Source organism: Pelodiscus sinensis, chromosome 2 (genome assembly GCF_049634645.1).
Source record: "Pelodiscus sinensis isolate JC-2024 chromosome 2, ASM4963464v1, whole genome shotgun sequence".
NCBI classification, from domain to species: domain Eukaryota; kingdom Metazoa; phylum Chordata; order Testudines; family Trionychidae; genus Pelodiscus; species Pelodiscus sinensis.
This window is the reverse complement of record NC_134712.1, coordinates 1,145,644-1,165,731: the sequence shown is the minus strand read 5'-3', so window position 1 is coordinate 1,165,731 and position 20,088 is coordinate 1,145,644. Positions and strand designations below refer to the sequence as shown.

The following is a 20,088-nucleotide window of genomic DNA, read 5'->3' as shown; positions in this document are numbered from 1 at the left end:
CACGTGACTTCCCCGGCGAGGCGCCCCCCCCCCTCCCATCCCAGGACCCCCCCAGCCTGGCGCCCACTCCGCCACGTGACTTCCCCGGCGAGGCGCCCCCCCCCCTCCCATCCCAGGACCCCCCCAGCCTGGCGCCCACTCCGCCACGTGACTTCCCCGGCGAGGCGCCCCCCCCCTCCCATCCCAGGACCCCCCCAGCCTGGCGCCCACTCCGCCACGTGACTTCCCCGGCGAGGCGCCCCCCCCACTCCCATCCCAGGACCCCCCCAGCCTGGCGCCCACTCCGCCACGCGACTTCCCCGGCGAGGCGCCCCCCCCACTCCCATCCCAGGACCCCCCCAGCCTGGCGCCCACTCCGCCACGAGACTTCCCCGGCGAGGCGCCCCCCCCACTCCCATCCCAGGACCCCCCCAGCCTGGCGCCCACTCCGCCACGTGACTTCCCCGGCGAGGCGCCCCCCCCACTCCCATCCCAGGACCCCCCCAGCCTGGCGCCCACTCCGCCACGTGACTTCCCCGGCGAGGCGCCCACTGCCCCGGGACCGCCCGGCGAGGTGCACCCTCCGCCACAGGCCCCCCAGCAAGGCGCCCCCCCGCCACGGGCCGCACGGTCCAGCCCTGTCCACGTGCCAGGGGAGGGATCGCGCAATGGTTCCCTGCTCCGGGCTGATGGACCTTTGGGCTGACCCCACACGGCCGGTCTGATGCTCATTTCCCTGGGCCTGGGGGCCGTGGAAGCGGGGGGAGGACGGACAGCGGACACTTGGCCCAGGTTTGCAGGGCGTTCACCTCCCGCCCCAGGCCCTGACACGCAGCGGGGCCGCCGGGCACTTGGCTGTCTCCACTTGCCACGGGCCCATCGCCCGCTCCCCCCCAGACTGGCTGGACGCTCCACTCCGCCTGCCGGACTTCTGCCAGCGCAGTCTCGGGCGGCACCACCCGGGGGGGCAGCGCAGAGACAGGACAGGCCCCGCCTGGGTCCGGCCGGGTGCTTTCTCCCCGGGGTCGGGCTCACCGCGCTCTCCTCGCGTCCCTCAGACACGGTCACTGTCACAACCACAAGCCTGCAGCCCCCGAACCTCCTGCAGCGGTGCCACTGGGTGCCCCCGAGGCGGGGGAGTCCCCGGGCCCTGCACCCACACCCGCAGCCAGAGGGGAGGCTCAGACGGCAGGGAGCCCAGAAGGGCCACTGCCCCAGGGACACAGCGTAGGACAGACTCGTTAGCACAGGAACAGAGGGAGCCAGTGCAATCCAGCCTGGGGAGGGGGGGCCCAGGGCCCCCTCCCCGTACCCTGCGCCAGCCCAGACTGACTCCCACACTCAGCAACAGGTCCCGGCCCTGCAGGCTGCCCCCCCCCTCCTTTGTCCAGCTTCCAGGGCAAAAGGGGTCACCTGGGCACCCCCCTCCCAGGCTCAGGTTACAGAGTCTGGCCATTGTGAGCCCACTGGGGCTGGGGCAGCCTCCTCGGTACTGGTGCAGTGCCCAGGGAAACTGAGGCACGCACACAGGGTTACCACAGGACAGCAGCACATCGGAGTGACCCAAGCGAATGCGATCCCCGCTTTGACGCACGCGCTCAGCTTCCTCTGTCCACAGAAGCTACAGGACCCCGGGGCGGGCGGAGCCCTCAGGAGCCACCGAGTGCAGCCCCCTGCCAAGGCAGGACCAGCCCGACTCCATCAGCCCCGCCAGGGCTTGGGCAAGCCGGGACGTAAACACCTCTAGGGACGGAGACTCCACCCCCTCCCCAGGGAACCCGGCCCAGCGCCTCCCCGCCCGCCTAGGGAGCGTGTCCTAATCTCCAACCTAGGCCTCCCGCACTGCCACTTGAGCCATCGCTCCTGGTTCTGCCCCCCCCCCCCCGAGAACAGCCTCTCGCCAGCCTCTCTGGAACCCCCGAGGGAGTTGGAAACAATGTCAAGTAGGAACATAAAGCACGTTTCCTTCTTCCGTAAAACCCCTCTTAACACCACCCGATTCTGAAAGCGACTCCGAGCGGGCCACAGAGGGTCATCCAGGGACCCCTCTGGCGCCCAGTCCCAGCCTGTCCGACCAGACAGCGCTTATCCAAGTGGGGGGGCCCTGCGGCGCTGCGGCCCAGCGGCCGGGGATGCAAAGATCAATCTCCCCTGGGAACTCCCCGCCCGGCCCTTCCCAAGCCAGGCGCAGGATGGGACGTGGTTTGATGCCCCACATGGCAGAAGACGCTGGATGGTCTGTGCCCATGCGTGGCTCTTCGCGGCTAGCCTGCCAGCGGGAACGGGCCGGGCCCGCTCTGATCAGCAGCTCGTTGGCTCTGCTGCGCCGGGCTCTCCCTCCACAAAGGGCTGCTGCGGGGTCAGGAGACAGATCAGAGGGCAGCCACGGCCCTGCCCCGCATCCTGCCTGGCTCCCGTGGGCAGGGGCGGCTGCCACTTGCCAAGGGACCCGGTTCCTTGCTCGACCATCTGCCGGGAGCCAGGAGAGCAGATGGCTTTGCCGGCGACTCGGAACAGCCTCAGCTGGGCCCCGCTGCCTGCGGAAGAGCCGGCAGGTCGGAGGGGCAGAGACCCAGCGGGTCGGACGGGGGGGGGGGGGTTACAGACACACCCGGCGGGTCGGAGGAGCAGAGACCCGGCGGGTCAGACGGGGGGGGTTACAGAGAAACACCCGGCGGGTTGGAGGAGCAGAGACCTGGCGGGTCAGACGGGGGTGGGGGGGGGTTACAGAGACACACCCGGCGGGTCGGAGGGGCAGAGACCTGGCGGGTCAGACGGGGGGGGGGGTTACAGAGACACACCCGGCGGGTCGGAGGGGCAGAGACCTGGCGGGTCAGACGGGGGTGGGGGGGGGTTACAGAGAAACACCCGGCGGGTCGGAGGGGCAGAGACCTGGCGGGTCAGACGGGGGGGGGGGTTACAGAGACACACCCGGCGGGTTGGAGGGGCAGAGACCTGGCGGGTCAGACGGGGGGGGGGGGGTTACAGAGACACACCCGGCGGGTCGGAGGGGCAGAGACCTGGCGGGTCAGACGGTGGGGGGGTTACAGAGACACACCTGGCAGGTCGGAGGGGCAGAGACCTGGCGGGTCAGACGGGGGGGGTTACAGAGAGACACCCAGCGGGTCGGAGGGGCAGAGACCTGGCGGGTCAGACGGTGGGGGGGTTACAGAGACACACCTGGCGGGTCGGAGGGGCAGAGACCTGGCGGGTCAGACGGGGGGGGGGGTTACAGAGAGACACCCAGCGGATCGGAGGGGCAGAGACCTGGCGGGTCAGACGGGGGGGGTTACAGAGAGACACCCAGCGGGTCGGAGGGGCAGAGACCTGGCGGGTCAGACGGTGGGGGGGTTACAGAGACACACCTGGCGGGTCGGAGGGGCAGAGACCTGGCGGGTCAGACGGGGGGGGGGGTTACAGAGACACACCCGGCGGGTCGGAGGGGCAGAGACCTGGCGGGTCAGACGGGGGGGGTTACAGAGAGACACCCAGCGGGTCAGAGGGGCAGAGACCTGGCGGGTCGGACGGGGGGGTTAGAGACACACCCGGCGGGTCAGAGGGGCAGAGACCTGGCGGGTCGGACGGGGGGGTTAGACACACACCCGGCGGGTCGGAGGGGCAGAGACCTGGCGGGTCGGACGGGGGGGTTACAGAGACACACCCGGCGGGTCGGAGGGGCAGAGACCTGGCGGGTCAGACAGGGGGGTTACAGAGACACACCCGGCGGGTCGGAGGGGCAGAGACCTGGCGGGTCAGACAGGGGGGTTACAGAGACACACCCGGCGGGTCGGAGGGGCAGAGACCCGGCGGGTCGGACGGGGGGGGGGGAGTTACAGACACACCCGGCGGGTCGGAGGGGCAGAGACCTGGCGGGTCGGACGGGGGGGGGAGTTACAGACACACCCGGCGGGTCGGAGGGGCAGAGACCCGGCGGGTCGGACGGGGGGGGGGGGAGTTACAGACACACCCGGCGGGTCGGAGGGGCAGAGACCCAGCGGGTCAGACGAGGGGGGGGGGGGTTACAGAGACACACCCGGCGGGTCGGAGGGGTAGAGACCTGGTGGGTCAGATGGGGGGGGGTTACAGAGACACACCCGGCGGGTCGGAGGGGCAGAGACCTGGTGGGTCAGACGAGGGGGGTTACAGAGACACACCCGGCGGGTCGGAGGGGCAGAGACCTGGTGGGTCAGACGGGGGGGGGGGGTTACAGAGACACACCCGGCGGGTCGGAGGGGCAGAGACCTGGCGGGTCAGACGGGGGGGGTTACAGAGATACACCCGGCGGGTCGGAGGGGCAGAGACCTGGCGGGTCAGACGGGGGGGGTTACAGAAAGAGACCCGGCGGGTCGGACGGGGGGGGGGGTTACAGAGACACACCCGGCGGGTCGGAGGGGCAGAGACCTGGCGGGTCAGACGGGGGGGGGGTTACAGAGACACACCCGGCGGGTCGGAGGGGCAGAGACCTGGCGGGTCAGACGGGGGGGGTTACAGAGACACACCCGGCGGGTCGGAGGGGCAGAGACCTGGCGGGTCAGACGGGGGGGGTTACAGAGACACACCCGGCGGGTCGGAGGGGCAGAGACCCAGCAAAGCCCCTCTGAAATCAGCGGGCGCATCCAGCAGGGCCCCGCAGGCGTGGGACTCTCCCAGCCTGGGAGCTTGTTACCCTGCACACGGGACCCAGGGTCGGGCCCGGTCGGCATGCGCACGGGAGCCCTTCCTGAGGGACCGACTCTGGTCAGCCGGTGGCCAGTCCTCCCTCCCCGGTCACACGGAGGGAGCGCTCCGCGAGGGCGGGCTGGCCCTGGCGGCTAGAGGAGCCACACGGGGCCCAGGCTAGCGGGGAAAGCCCCCCGGCCCAGTTCACAGAACATGCCAGTTGTGCCGAGCCTGGTGCCCAGGTCCCACAACTGAGATGGGGGGGTTGGGCTTGTGCCCTCTCCTGATGGACACGGCCGCACGGCAGGCTCCTTCGCCAGGCGAGGCGTGGGGGGTGGAGAGCCAAGCACTGCAGGGATGGGAACGTGACCGGGTTGCTCCGACCGTTCAGAACAGGACGCCCACTGGACAGCGCGTAGGGAGGCAGGAAGCCTTTGCCAGGTGCTACAGACCCGTGTCTCCAGGCAAGGGCTGGGCGCTGCTCTCCCCTGAGGCCAGCAAGTCCTCCAGCCAAGCCAGGAGATCCCTGGCTCTGTTAAAGAGAGGCCCACGGCTAATCCCCCCAAGCCTTCCGGCCCCGTGTGCAGCGCTGTGCTGCCGCGAGCTGTGAAACGGAGACGCTCGTGCCCCACAGAGGGGGCCGCAGCCAGCCCTGCGTGACGGTTTGTCGCTCTTTAGGGAGGCTGTAACACTGCTCTGCGGCGTTCACCACGGTTCCAGCCCCTGCGCGTGCAGAGGCCCGTCCCTGCAACGAAGCCAAGCGCGTCCGCCAGAGCCTCTGCGTGAGCCGGCGGGGCCGTTCCAAGGTTACGCGGGGCAGCGTGACTAGCCCTGCTTCCTGATGCCAGCCAGTGTGTCCACTGTAAACTGGCCCGGCCCCCCCCGCCGGCCCCTGCAGAACTGAACCTGCCTTCCCGGCACAGCCTGCGAGGAGGAGGCAGCGCGCCAGGCAGCGGGACGCGGTGCCATTACACAGTTCTCTGCTGCAATACATTAGGCTCCTATTATAAAGTAATATGATCTTATCGTTCGTTCCCAGCTTTGCTTGGTGCTTTGTGCTCCCGAGGCTCAAGTCCAACGGTGCTTACAGCGCTGAGGACTCACATGGCTGCTCAGCAGGGCTGGCTGGGAGGGAGCTCCTGGCTCCTCAGCCTCCCACAGCCGGGGAGTCGGCCGCTCCCCTATTCCACGCTACCAAAACGCTGAGCGCCGCAGCCGCGGTACCCAGACCCCCACCGGCAGGGAGTCTGAACCTGACGAACTTGTGACCTCTAGGAGAACCCACCGTGAGAAATCCCCCAGCTCTCCTGCTTTGTACTGTCAGGGCTCTCTGCAGAGCTGTTTAGCAAGCTAAACCATTACAAGGGGATTAAACATTTCTACACTTCCACCAAAACTAACACACCCTCGCGGCCTCCGCATTCTCCGGGCCCTAATCTGCATCACCTGATTGGCGCGCCTGCTGGGAAGTCTCAATACAATAGCTGCTGCTTCCGTGAAATAGCACCAAGGATTACTGAGACCTGGCCAAGCCTCCATTTTAAACATGCTGCAACACAGGCGGATTCACTTGAAGGGTTTGCTGTAAGCCCACATTTCCCCACTGCCGGTACTGAGCTTGCGTGGTCACTTCATGCAAGTTTCACGTGAGCTAGGTCTTCTTTGAATGTTTCAGACGGAGGTAACGGTAGCGAGTGTGCAAAGTTAAAATGTTTTTACAAAGAGCAGCAGGAGAAAAGTCAATCTTAGGAAAAGCCGCGTTTTCAGCCGTGACCTTAACCCAGAGCAAACAAAGCAGCAAAACACAGGGGCTTTCCCCGATCCACCGGAGCATGCGGAGCGGTATTACGATGCTGCGTTCACGTGAATGCTAGGATCAGGATCAAAATCATATTTCAAAGCAATGAGCCTCCCTTGTGTTGTCACCCAGAGCTCATGGAGCCAAACAATTACCAACTTGTTTGATTCTGACCATCACTGGGCCTAGAGCAGCCAGCCGGCCCGAGCGAAACCAGGACCCCACCTTGCTATTCACTGTGCAGACACACAAGTGACAGTCCCCACCCCAAAGATCTTACAAGCTAAACCGACAAGACAGAAAAGGAGAGGAAGGGAGGAAGAGATAAAGTGACTTTCCCCAAGCAGCACACAGCCGGGGACACGGCCCTAAGCTAGGTCAAGTTTAAGAGGCCCCAGAGCACTACCAAAAACATAACGTGCAGTGTTCTAACGGAAAGGCCAATGGACCTAGAGACAATGAAGTTTTAGATTTGCCCGTATCCCAGGTCACAGCCGAGGAGGCAACTAGAAACAAATCCTTTGTCTGTACGTCGAGGCCCCAAGAAGTAGCTTACTTCGCTTGTGCATAAATCCGGCACCGACTCAAACGCAGGCTTCTCGAGTTCCAGTCTAGCGCCTTATACGCTGGGCCACGGCGTCTCTCTATGCCATCCGAAGCCACCCGTGTGGGGCAATGAATATGTTTGGCTTGGGATTCTGGTAAGAATTCAGCCTGGTATACGTCATGTCCGCCATAGGACCATAGTTATGCAGCAAATCCGTTCGAATGTAGACGCGCTCAGAAAGCTTGGCGCCAGCTCTGTCCTGCCTCATTGCCTAAGGCTCTCTCTAGCAATCGAGCGACGCAGCTTTTGTCGTTCACAGTGCTTCAGCCCCCCTCCCCGGACGAAGCCTTGGCACGGCCATTGCTAGTGCTCAATCCGCCGGCAAAGCAAGGCCGCTCAAGGGGCGGACAGTGTTTTGTTGCCAAAGGGCCAACAAACAGCGTGTGCACCGCCTGACTTACGGCACGGCCAGGCCACGACAAGCTGTGCCCCCTAGCCAAAGCCTGACGCTTCCATGACGTCCAAATGGGCCATCTGCCGAGGGAAGGTCCGGTCCTTCCCTCCTCAGGGCAGAGCCTCTGTTTCTGTGCTACCTGGAGACCACGAAACCGCTATGGAAAGCCAAGTGTAGCACTTGTGCCGCCGCACAGCGTACGTAGTGAGACGCGCGGCGCCCTGTGCCTGGCACTTGTGTGCCCGTTCCGATGGGCCGTTTAGGGCCATGCTAGGACGTGGAAGAAGCTAGACTAGACCAGTGGGAATAGAAGTATCTGAAGGGAGGCAGCGGTTCCATAATCCAGTCGAGTCTGCTCCTCCCGGGCTTTTCCTGGCTCGCTGTCAGATGAGCGCCGTCCCTCAAGGCTGGTTGGGTAAAACGGAGCTCTTGCAGGAACTGAGCCGAGTAGCCGCATTACCACCACGCGCGGCAGCCAGGCAATCCCCGCTGCATTGCAGCCGTGTTCAGAGCACGAGGTGCCGGGAGTAGAACAGAAGAACGGCCGTACTGGGTCAGACCAAAGGTCCAAATACTCCCCGGGGCTCGCCTCCGCAGCTACGCCGGCAAGCACGCGCCTCCAGGGCAGATGTCCGGGTCCCGCTGACTTCAAAACTTACCACCTAAGCCAGCTGGTCTCAGCATGCCAGGTTACCGGGTCGGCGGGCTGCTGGGGCTGTAGCGGAGCTACAAGGAGCAGGTCCCACCTCTCAGAGCTAGTGGGTCACACTCCACCGCCACTGGCAGACCAATGAAAGGACGGCCTGGTCCCACTCTCTCAAACGGGCCTGACAGGCCTGTTGAACAGAAGGGGCTAAAACAAGCCCTGGAGGTGGCCCCCAGAGAGCCCTGAGGGGCAGAGGAAAGCACCAAGCCCTATGAGAGCCGTGGACAGACACTGGGGCCTTTCCGCTCACGCGGGGCCCAGGCCAGGAACGTCCTGCCAGACGGCCCTGCAGTGGCCTGTGTAAAACGACTCGGTGGCTCTCGGCCCAGGCCCGGGAGCAGAGTGGCGAAGGTCGGAGCAGGCCACAGCGGTACAGTTATCAACTGTGGCTGGATCTATTCCTGGAGGTGTCCTCACATGATGTGACCTTTAATTGAGGACGCCTGGAGACCGCAGGGCAATCCTGGAGGGTTGGCAACCCAACCCAGAGACCAAGACCCTAGAGGTCAACCCTGCAGCTGGCACATAGTTTACACTTATTATATGGACAGACCACGTCCGCCTCTAGGCCAGCGGAGCCGGCAGGTTTCCTCCATGTGATATTGAATGCAAACAGCCACAAAGCCCCTTTTCGGTTCCTTCCCGGCAGCCCGGATCCAAGTCCCGGAGCGACTCAGCTGGTTAACATCAGGTCTATTTTTAGCCAGTCTGCCTCTTCATCTGAGGACCACACGGTGCCTGTCTAGGCAGGCCCGAGAGAGAGGCGGCGCCAGACGGTGCAACCCCAACACAGTGGAAACGCCAGCAGCCCGCCACTCAGCGGCCTGGGCCGCCCAGCAGCACGTGGCCAGGTCCCAGCCCCTCACATGCCGGGCGCTCGGCAGGGAGAGCGGAAGGTCTGGGGTTCTACTCGGCCTCTTGGCCGAATGCCGGCAACTCCTGCAGCGGAGCAGATGCTGCACATTCAGCAAGCACGTCCTGACCCACCATCACCACTCGCCTCAGCATGCTGGGCTTTCCTTGGAGGCCTCACATCCCTGTGCTGAGCCGGCCCGGCGTGCCGCCTTGTGGGAGAGTCACTGCACACCAAGGCAGAGCTGCAAAGGTCTGAGGGCAGGCACCAGTGAACACGGGGACAGCCCACTAGTCGGGCGTGACCCATGGCAAATCCTGCACTTTGAGCTAGTCGGACTCTGACAGCAAAGAGCTCCACAATGAATTAAGACACTTTGTTCTCCTGCCCGCCTCCCCGCCACACACTGCAGACCCTTCCACCTGCCTTCCCAAAGCAGTAACCTCCCACCTTTAGGGCTTGTCTCCACTACTGGCTGGATGGACACTGCAGCAATCGATCCACTGGTGGTCGATTTAGCCAGTCTAGCAAAGACCCAATAAATCGACAGCCAATCACGCTCCTGTCGACTCCAGTCGAGAACAAGATGAGTAAGGGGAGCTGACGGGAGAGTTTTTTCTGTTGACTCTCTGCAACATGGACCCGGGGGTAGATAGATTTAAGCTACTTCGATAACAGTCACGCTACTAATGTCACTCAAGTTGCGTAGCTTAGATCAACCTGTTCTTGTTGTGCAGACCTGCCCTTAGTCTGGAAACACCAACCCCCAGCCACAACTAAATGTTCATTTGTTTCAGGTCCCAGCTGATGACCACAGACAACCTGCTTGGTTGCAGAAGGGAGTGGATCGATCCTGTTCTCAGCAGGAAGTGGGGGTGAGAGGAGCAACCACTGCCCAGCCCAAGGCCCCGAGGGCGACTCCTGAACCAGCACGTACAGATCATGATGCTCAGTTGGCTTGTCTGGATCCCCACCGTGGGGCTCTCTGGGCGGTTACAGGAAACGAGCGGGAGAAATTCCATCCTCTAGCTCGGACAGAGGTTTGGTGCTGCGAGGAGCAGGGTGCCCTTGCTGATAAAATCTCTCTCCTTCCCTGAGAAACGGAGCAGAAACAGGAAGCTAAAGGACACTGCAGGGTTCCAGGCACCCAAAGGATACGCGTGCAGATTCCAATCCACGCTGCCTACCTGCCCACGGCTACCTAGAGCCGGTGGATCCTGCCTGGAGCATAGGGCAGCGTAATGACCCAGGGCCCACTGTCAGCTTGTCCGGCCCCAAGGATCACCCCTAACCGCACCCAGAGAGCAGACGGCAGCTCACTTCCTCCAGACTGGAGAGAAGGTGCACCAATTACAATGAGTCCCAGCATGCAATGCTTTGACCAGGCCGCTCAGCTCAAGACTGCAAGCAAGCTGGGTCTGGGAACTTCGGTGGGAAGCCCCAGTAGTCAGGATGAGAGAAGCCGCAGGCTCAGGAGGAGGCAGCTCCCCCACACAGGGACGGGGGGAGGAAAAGGAAGATGCTGTGGTACATTGTTGTAAATAGACTGTAATCTCATCAGAAACTCAGGGCGCTAAGAGGAAACTGAAACAAGATTAGGAGGGTTTCTCCCCCCATAAATCAACTCCCAGACAGCTGCTCTCAGCCGAAGAGACTGTACTCCCCACTGGTGATGAGAGCAGATAACGCCACACGGAGCCAATCTGCCTATGCCACATTAACCTATGAAAACTACACACGTGCAGATGTTTTTCTCTGTGACATCTCAACACATCGTAGGGCACACACCTACCATTCGAACCTCCATTCAGACAAGGAATGAGACACGGTTCATGAAGGGATCTGTCAAAGTTCCCACTACAGAGTGGGCCACCCAGAAATAAGACCCCAGGGCTCCCAAATTCTAACCTCGATCCACCAGACCGGCTGCTGCTCCTTCTGTAATCAGCTGGAAAGGCAATGGGGTTAGTCGAGGCACCTCCCTGCCAGAAGGAACACCGCTGTATTATATGTAAGGAGCTAACAACAACGTCAAAAACCTACGAAGGGGAAAATTTCCAGATTCCCAAATGTTAGAAAGAATTATGTAGGAACTCAGCAAATGCCAGCGTTACAAATTAATCAATTGACATGATTTAATATATGTCATTTCACACAGTGCCGTGCCTAACACCTCCGTTATTACAGGTTTTTACATCTTTGTTGAACATACCTTGCCAAAAAAAACAAAGAACAGAACCCTTATTCTACATTTCACTACTTTGAAACAGTCAAAGATGACCCCAAACTGGGAGAGGGTGCGAGTGCTTTGGAGGATAGGGTCATAATTCAGAACGATCTGGACAAACTGGAGCAATAGCTGGAGGGAAACAGGATGAAGTTTGACAAGGACAAATGCAAAGTGCTCCACTTAGGACGGAACAATCCGTGTCACACATACAGAACGGGAAGCGACTGTCTAGGAAGAAGTACTGCAGAAAGGGATCTAGGGGTCATAGTGGATGACAAGTTAAACATTTGTCAACAGTGTGATATTGTTGCAAAAAACGCACACATGATTCTGGGATGTATCAACAGGAGTGCTGTGAGCCAGACACGAGAAGTCATTCTTCCGCTCTACTCTGCACTGATTAGGCCTCAAATGGAGTATTGTGTCCAGTTCTGGGCACCACATTTAAAGAATGATGTGAGGAAATTGCAGAAGGTCCAGAGAAGAGCAACAAGAATGATGAAAGGTCTAGAAAAACATGAGCTAGGAGGGAAGACTGAAAGAATTGGGCTTGTTTAGTTTGGAATAGAGAGGACTAAGAGGGGACATGAGAGCAGTTTTCAGGTATCTAAAAGGGTGTCACGAGGAGGGACAAAAATTGTTCCCCTTGGCCTCTGAGGATAGAACAAGAAGCAATGGGCTTAAATGCAGCAAGGGAGGTTTAGGTTGGGCATTAGGAAAAACTTCCTGCCTGTTAGGGTGGTGAAACACTGGGATAAGTTGCCTAGGAGGGTTGTGGAATCTCCCTCTCTGGAGATATTTAACAGCAGGCTGGACAAACACGTTTCAGGGATGACCTAGATGGTGTTTGGTCCTGCCCTGAGGGCAGGGGACAGGACAGACTGACCTCGCGAGGTCCCTTCCAGTTCAGTAGCAAGCAGAAACCCGTTCCTGGCTGGCAAGCACAGTGAGGTGGCCAAACCATCCGTTTCAGGTTTCTAGCCCTTGTGGTTGCAAAGGGAACCCCCCCCACACGTGGCCTGATGCGGTGCTGTCTTTCGGAGGCACGTCCGCAAGGCCGCTCTACGGCGCGGCAACCGTCTCGCTCGGGGGCGTGAAAACGCAACCTGTGGCAGCGCTGGGAAGCTCCGAGGTCAAGAGGCTCCCGGCACGGAGAGCCATGTCCCTCATGCAGGTGGGTCACACAGCGCGCGGAGGCCACACTGGCGCTGGGCAGCACAACGGCGGCCATGCGCTAGCGCGCCCAGTGCAGCCTTAGCCAGAGTCTGTAACGCGTCCAGCGCCCCGGGTGCGGCTCAGGCCTTTCCCAAGCACAGAGAGAAATACCAGGAGGCAGAATCCCCCGGCACGCAGCCAATGAACAGAAGCAGCAGGGGAGAACCCCTCTGCCAAGCCCAGAAATACAGGAGGCGGGGAGAGGAGGCCAGGGGTGGAGAGGCCACACCCAGCAAACCCCCTGCAGCCAGCAAGTCCGGGGGAATAAGGGTCAGCTCCTTGGCCTTTCCAAAAGCCAGAAGAGGGGAAGGGTAATGGAGAACAGCCTGCTAGCCAGAGGCAGATACCAGAGCCCGAGGGGGGTCCCGGAAGCTGCACCCTGGACTGTTCTGAGCAGCAAGGGTGAGTGGGTTCTTAGCAGGCACTGCCCCAGGACTCGGGGGGCTGGGACACGCCTCTCACAGCAGTGTGCTTGCAGAGACCGGTGAATCCCATGACCTCTGTGCAGCTGAATAATTGACAGAGCTACTACGGGAAAGAACCGGCCACCTGTGACCAGTGCAAGCTGCACCCGGCTTAATCCTCAGGCTACAGAGTCTGGTAAACTCCCCAGGCAGGCAGTTTGGGCATTTCTGGAGTCACTGGCAATTACAAAGACGCACAGTTGAGTGTAGGCCCCTTTCAATCAATACTCCTTTTAGCGCCATTAGAACGGCCACGCTGGGCCGGACCAAAGGTCCATCCAGCCCAGGGGCCTGTCTGCCCACAGTGGCCAATGCCAGGTGCCCCAGTGGGAGTGAGCAGACCAGGGAGTCATCAAGTGATCCCTCTCCTGTCACCCATTTCCAGCCTCTGGCAAACAGGCCAGGGACACCGTTCCTACCCATCCTGGCTAATAGTACTGATGGACCCAACCTCCGTGAATTTATCTAGTTCTTCCTTGAACCCTCTTAAAGTCCTGGTCTTCCCAAAATCCTCTGGCGAGGAGTTCCACAGATTGACTGTGCGCTGAGTGAAGAAAAACTTCCTTTGGTTTGTTTTAAACCTGCTGCCTATTCACTCATTTGGTGACCCCTAGTTCTTATGTTATAGGAACAAGTCAATCACTTTTCCTTAGTCACTTTCTCCTCATTAGTCACGATTTTATAAACCTCTGTCCTACCCCCGCTTAGCCTCCTCTTTTCTAAGCTGAGAAGTCCCAGTGAGCTCATCTGCAGCTAGCGGCGTAAGGCCCGGCAGGGAACAAAAGGCCATTAACCACTGTAGGCTGCACAGGCTTGCTCTGCGATGTCCCACATCATTCTGCGAGCTCTGTAGACTCTAGAGCTCCAGCAGCTGCCCGTGACTCCCGCAGCCAGAGCCATGGGACTTGGCTAGAACTCTCCTCAGAAAGCTCTCAGGAAGTGAAGACCGCTGGGGGGACGTCACAGAAATGAGCTTTGAAAAGAGGCGAGCAAAGCGTGGGAGTTACAGGATACGGGTCTGGGGTGTCTCTGGCAGCAGCGGGACACCCCTTGACCCGTTTTCTCTTTCCAAACCCTCAGCCTGAGGTCTCCTCTCACCAGACCAGCGTGAAATGGCGGGACAGGGCGTCCCTGCTAAGCGGCCAAGATACATTCCAAAGCACGCGGATCCCTCCCTTATGCCAGGGGAGCTGTCGAAACAGGCTCTTTCTCGACAGATCCCCCCTCGACTGCTGCTTTTTGCCGACAAAGCGCTGAGTCGGTGTGACGGCGCGTCGGGGTCCCACATCTCCTGCACCCCTGGAGTGGCACGGACAGACTCCACCAGCCAGTAGAACAGGGGAGTTTATTGCTTCTCCAGGCTACAGCCCAGCACAGATGGAATCTGGTTCCAGGGCAGGCCTAGGATGCCTCAGCCCCCCTTGAGATGGGGGAGCCTGGGCCCCTAAATCCCAGCCCCTTGCTTAGGCTGCTTCCCCCGTGATACCAGCCAGAAACTCAAACTCCCTGCCAGCCCTGCCCCCCAGCCAGGGGCTGGTCTCCTCCTCCTCCCTTTGTCTCCCTCCCTGGGAGGCTGAGCCGGGGTGTCTGGGTTAATCCACGTTTGGGAGAGTCAGTGAGAATCTCCCCTCACAGGGGGGACCCGGGTCACAGAGCAGACAGCCCCCCACTCCGCCACAGTCGGCAAAACGTGGTGGCCATTTTTATGCACATTAGGCACGGGATATTTAAATCCCTGCCTCGTTTGCAGTGTCGACCTGCCTAATCTACATCCCCCAGAGGGATGCCGTCTGGACATACCCTAAGAGCGGGGAATGGGACGACAAGCGCCAGCGGAACGGACGTGACTAGGGGCGCGGACGCCCTGTGAGACACTGCCTGACCCTTATGCATGCTCACCCCCCGCAAGAGAGAGGAGCTTTGCTCCTTACAGCCAGCTGCTCCCGGGCACCAACCTTCCCTGGCAAGCCAAGGCCCGCGCACCAAGCCGGATCTAGAAGAGACGGGAGGGACACTGCCCGCGCCGAAGGGGGCAGAATAGATCTGCCTTAGTGAATCAGAGCCATTAGGGACTGAAGAAACCTACGACCCCGCTCCCCCGTTCGCCCACCTGCCCTCTGCCACTTATCAAGGCTGCAAGGGCAGATTTCACCTCGTGGCCGGTGACGGACACAGCTCCTCACATCCCAGGGACCAAGGCAGGGGTCTCCCTAGCTCTCCTCTGAGCATGGCTGGTCCCTGGAAGGCTGCACGCCACCGACTGACGCCCACCCGGAGCCTAGCGCTGGTCTGCCGGCTGCCAGGCTCTGTCTGCGGGAGCCTCAGGGAACCACAGCCTGGCACTGGACTTGGGGCCACAAAGCACAGCCCTGAGAAGTAACGCTGGGCAGCCGCGCGTCCGGAAGAAGGGAGGCGGTTACTCCTCTGCCGTGCCGGGCTGGCGGCGCCAGCGAGCCAGAGCTGGCCCTGGAGTAGCTGTGCGGTGTTCCGGTGCTCTGGAGTTGCCCCATTTTAAACGGCGAGGAAGCCTGGGGGCCCCCAGAGCTGGCGATGCTGGAGCGCGCTGTGCTTGGAGGTGAGCCGCTGTCCCCCCGACGCCCGTCAGACCTCATGCTGCCCCTCCGCTCCCCAGTCAACAGGCAGCAAGTCAGAGCCCAGACGGCAGCAATTTCAAAGGGGATTGGTGGGCACAGAACCGCGTGTTCCGGAGCAGCCCCGGGCAGACGCTGCCCCAGACCCACCGCCCTGCAACCTGCGGACCAGCACTGCTTGCTGAGGCGTCCAGACGCCAGCTCTCCGGACAGCAAGGCATGTGTGGGCCGGGTTGTTTGTCACCCCCCAGAAGGAGACCCCATGGCCCTCGCCGGGGGATTCCCTTGCTGCAGCGAGAGGCGACCCACCACTAGGGCCTGGATTCACGGCTCTGCCCCCCGAGGAAAGACACCCCCAGCACCAGCCCACCCTGCCCGGAGCCCGGGAGGGAGTGCCATTCACAGCCCGCCTGACAGAGGCCATCCACAGCTGCTACCACACCCGGCCTCCCGCGCCCTCACCCCCAGCCTGCAGGCCCCCTGCCCACCTACCTTCCTCCACGTCGTTGCGCGACGCGGCCTCCAGTAACCTGGTGCTCTCCGGGAACAGCACGCGCTTCTCCTTGCGGCTGCTCTTCCGCCGCTTGTCTGCTCTGGCCTTCCTGCCCTGGGCCTCCTTCTCCAACTGCGCCCACTTCTTCAGCTGCTGCGTCCGGCGCTTCTGCGCATGCTTCAGCCGCTCCTGCGTGCTCATCCGCGCCACTGCCGGCATCTCCGCCAGCAGCTCCAGGTGCTCCGCCATGGCCGGCGGAATGGGCGCCCCCCCCCACTCCGCCCCGAGGCCTCTGCTCCAGACGCGGGCGCTTGGATAGCCCGGTGTGCGCAGAAGGGAGGTGAGGGGACCCGTGGCCCCTCCCAGAGCATCAGCCGCACCCGCTGTGTTGCCAGGCCCCAGCCTCAGAGAGCTGGAATGGTGCAAACTCGTCTTACCCCTGGAGCCTGGCTGCTTTCTGGGGCTCCACCAGACCCTCCGGAGAGCGAGGGGGCTGCCCCATAACCACCCTTTCCCCAGCTTTCCTCTGCCTGCCTTGCTGGGCTTCCCAGCCTCACAGCCCTGGAGTCTCTCCCCTGAGTTGGAAGTCCAGAAACCCCCCACCGAGCGAACCAGCCGACAAGCAACGCGCACGGCACAGCGGGTGAGACACCCCCTCAGCCCAGTGGACGCCACACAGGGACGAGAAATCTCTCCCCCGCAGAGCGGCACAACCGCTCCGTCCTGCGGCAAGCCAGTGGGGCCAGCCCCGCCTCGGCCGGCACACCCGGCAGCACACAGCAGAGGGGCAGAATGGCTTCTCAGGCCCTGCCCGGGGGAACAGGCACGTTAGTTGTCTGGCACCGGTCCGTGCTCCGAAGCCTGGCTAACGTCCACCCTTTTGCCTCCTGTGCTCACGAAGCAAGGGCTGGGGTGGCCAACAAGGGGGAAAAAAAATCACCGATCACTCAGTTGCAGCTGTCCCCGCTCCATGCGGCCGCCTCGGAACCGCAACGGCGCTCCTCCCAGTCCTGGGACCCAACAGGTAGTTCCATGGCTCCTCCGTTCACAGCTGCCCGACGGCAGAGATGCACAATTTAGTGCCCATTACCTGCGGCCCCCGCAGGGCCGAGATCAGATATCCGGCAGGAGAAAGGGGAAGAAAAGGCAGGCACCGTGCGCTCAGCCCTGCACAAGCCCGTCAGCCGAGGCGAGGAGAAATCCCTTCTGCACTCGCTCCTTCCTTGTAACTGGAAACCCCCGCGGGATCTGGTCTTTGCCCTCATGGGTTCCCAGGTGCTCGAGAATGCAGATCTGCGGGGGAATCCTTCCTGCTGCTGCCCACGCCCCCCGGCGCGCTGCAAGGTAACCTGCTTCCCGTCTCGCTTGCGAGCCCTCCGAAAGGAAGCGGTCTGTCTGCGCCGGAGCGGCCCCAGGCCGGGGCTCTACCCCTCGGCTTGCACCCTGGCTGGCAACGCCTCCCTCCCTGCAGTCACCGTGAGCCTTGGAAGCCGGGCTGAGCGTGCTGCTGTCCACGGGCAAGTCGCCCCGGAGAGAGGCGCTTTGGGAGCCCTGCAAAGAGAGGAAGAAGGAAACAAACCAAAGGGAGTTAGGGGGCCGTGGGGAGCCAGCCGGCCCCTCCCGAAAGGCCTGACCCCTCTCTGCGCCCCACCCGAGGCGGTTCTGCCCTCTGGTAATCCAGGATTAACCTACAATCAACGTTTAAGCAAATTACCCAGAGCTTTGCCAGTGGCAACTCAAAGCTCCTTTCTCCCTCCCTGAAGCAGGCGGCTCCAGCCGCCCCTCCCAGGCCCGCCTTCCACCAGCAGCGCTGGGCAGACCGGCCCAGGCCTGGCAGTGCAGCACGGGAGTTGCTGGGGTAGGCTGGCAGGCAGAGCGGAAAAGGAGTTTCCTCTAGGAATGGAGCTGCACTGGTTAGCCAATTGCAGGGGGTCTGACCCACACGGGCAGGCCGCTCCATCTCCCACCACGGCGGTGCCTGGTCTCGGACCTGCCTTTCAGGATGTTCCACCATTCAAAGCAGCCCCCCTCCCCCACTCTCCTCCAGGAAAACCCCTGCTAAGGGCCTGGCACGGACACTAACCCTTCCCTTCGCCTTGCAGGGCGGCTCGTCTCCGCCACCCAGCCAGGTTACTCCCTTACGGGGGACAGGACGTTTGCAGGATCGGCCGAGGCCTCTCACTGCTGAGCCAGAGGGAAGAAAGTCGGTGGGTCCAACGAGTCGCTCCAGGGCTGGCGTGGAGCACCCCCCGTCTAGCTGAGAGCAGCACCAGGCACTTGGCCCTTCAGAGAGCCCAGCCACGCCTAGCCCTTTAGGGCAGGAACTGCTTTTTTGTTCTTTGTACAGCCCCTAGCGCAGGGGTGGGCAACAAGTTTCCACCAGGGGCCACTTCAGACATTTTTACCTAAGAACATAAGAACGGCCGTACGGGTCAGACCAAAGGTCCATCTAGCCCCGTATCCTGTCTGCCGACAGTGGCCAGCACCAGGTGCCCAGAGGGGGTGGACCGAAGACAATGATCAAGCGATTTGTCTCCTGCCATCCCTCTCCAGCCTCTGACAAACAGAGGCCAAGGACACCATTTTATCCCCTGGCTAACAGCCTTTTATGGACCTAACCTCCAGGAAATTATCTAGCTTCTCTTTAAACTCTATTATAGTCCTAGCCTTCACAGCCTCCTCTGGCAAGGAGTTCCACAGGTTGACTACACGCTGTGTGAAGAACTTTCTTTCATTAGTTTTAAACCTGCTCCCCATTAATTTCATTTGGTGTCCTCTAGTTCTTCTATTATGGGAACTAATAAATAACTTTTCTTTATCAGCCCTCTCCACACCACTCATGATTCTACAGACCTCTATCATATCCCCCCTCAGTCTCCTCTTTTCTAAACTGAAAAGCCCCAGTCGCTTTAGCCTCTCTTCCTATGGGACCCGTTTCAAACCCCTCATCATTTTTTAAGTGCCCCCGGGATGCCCTGGAAGGGGCAGGGCCTCAGGTGGAAGGGGCGGGGCCAGGACACTTCCCATGCTTCCCCGCCCACGTACCCTGGTCTGTGGATGGGGGAGCGTGTGAAGTCTTTGTCCCCACCCCCCAGAGAGAACCGCCAGCTGTTCTGGACAGCGAGTGATTCCCTCTAGGCGTCCGCGCCCCCGGTGGTGAGAGGAGATTTTGCGTGCGGCCCCCCACTGCACCCAGGCCAATCAGGGCCCAGGGGTGGGGGGAGCACGTGATGTCTGCCCCGCCCTGCAAGGGAGCTTAGCAGCAGCTGGCAGTTGACTCTAAGTGCCGAGCCCCTTGCAGGGCAGGAGGAGACTTTGTGTTCTCCCCCGACCCCAGGCCCTGACTGGCGTGGGGATGGGGGGAGCGCGGAGTCTCGCGCTCCCTACCTTCCGGTGCGCGATGCTTAGAGTCAGGCGCCAGGGTGGACTAAGCACCGCACGCTCCACGGATCCGGCCCACGGACGCCTTTTTGCCACCCCTGCCCTAGCACAATGATTTTTGATCACAGGCCACACAAAGATTTTGGTAAGTGGTCAAGGGCTGCACTTTTCTGTGGAGGGGCTGCAGGGTCTGGGACAGAGGTTGGGTGCAGAAGGCAGCTCGGGGTAGGGGACTGGAGTGCAGGAGAGGGTGTGGGGTCTGGGAGGGAGTTCGAGTGAAGGAGGGGGTTGTGACCTGGGGCAGGGGGGGGGTGCAGGGGTCCAGGAACAATTCTGGGTGCAGGAGAGGAGTCTGACCTGGGGGAGAGGTACAGAGGGCTTGGGTTATAACCTGGGGCAGGAGATTGGGGTGTAGGAGAGGATTCTGGGAAGGGTGCAGGGAGTTATGATCTGGGGGGGTGCGGGGTGGTGACCTGGGGGAGGGGAGCTGGGGTGCAGGAGGAGGGTACCAGATGCGGCTCCCCACAAACAGGCCAGCGGGACCCTCAGGCAGGCTCCCTGCCTGCCACAGCCCCATGTCGCTCAAAGTATCCGGCTGCTTTGTGCCTCTAGGTGCCCTGTGCCCGGGGTGGGGAGGGAACAGCCAACAGGAGCCACAATGATCATGCTGGGGGTGGGCACAGTGCACAAAGCCCCCCCCCCCCCGGGGCACGTGACA

The 20,088-nt window shown here is 61.7% G+C and overlaps 1 protein-coding gene across 2 annotated transcripts in view; it reads right to left on the bottom strand.

Annotated features, from left to right (window-relative positions):
• Positions 1-20,088, bottom strand: part of PPP1R16A (protein phosphatase 1 regulatory subunit 16A) — a 56,140-nt gene that overhangs the window by 19,792 nt on the left and 16,260 nt on the right. For both annotated transcript variants that reach the window (XM_075919936.1, XM_075919937.1), the window contains exon 2: positions 15,989-17,540. In XM_075919936.1, the coding sequence (XP_075776051.1) occupies positions 15,989-16,238 (250 nt within the window). In that variant the 5' untranslated portion in view covers positions 16,239-17,540. The remainder of the gene's footprint in view (positions 1-15,988; positions 17,541-20,088) is intronic.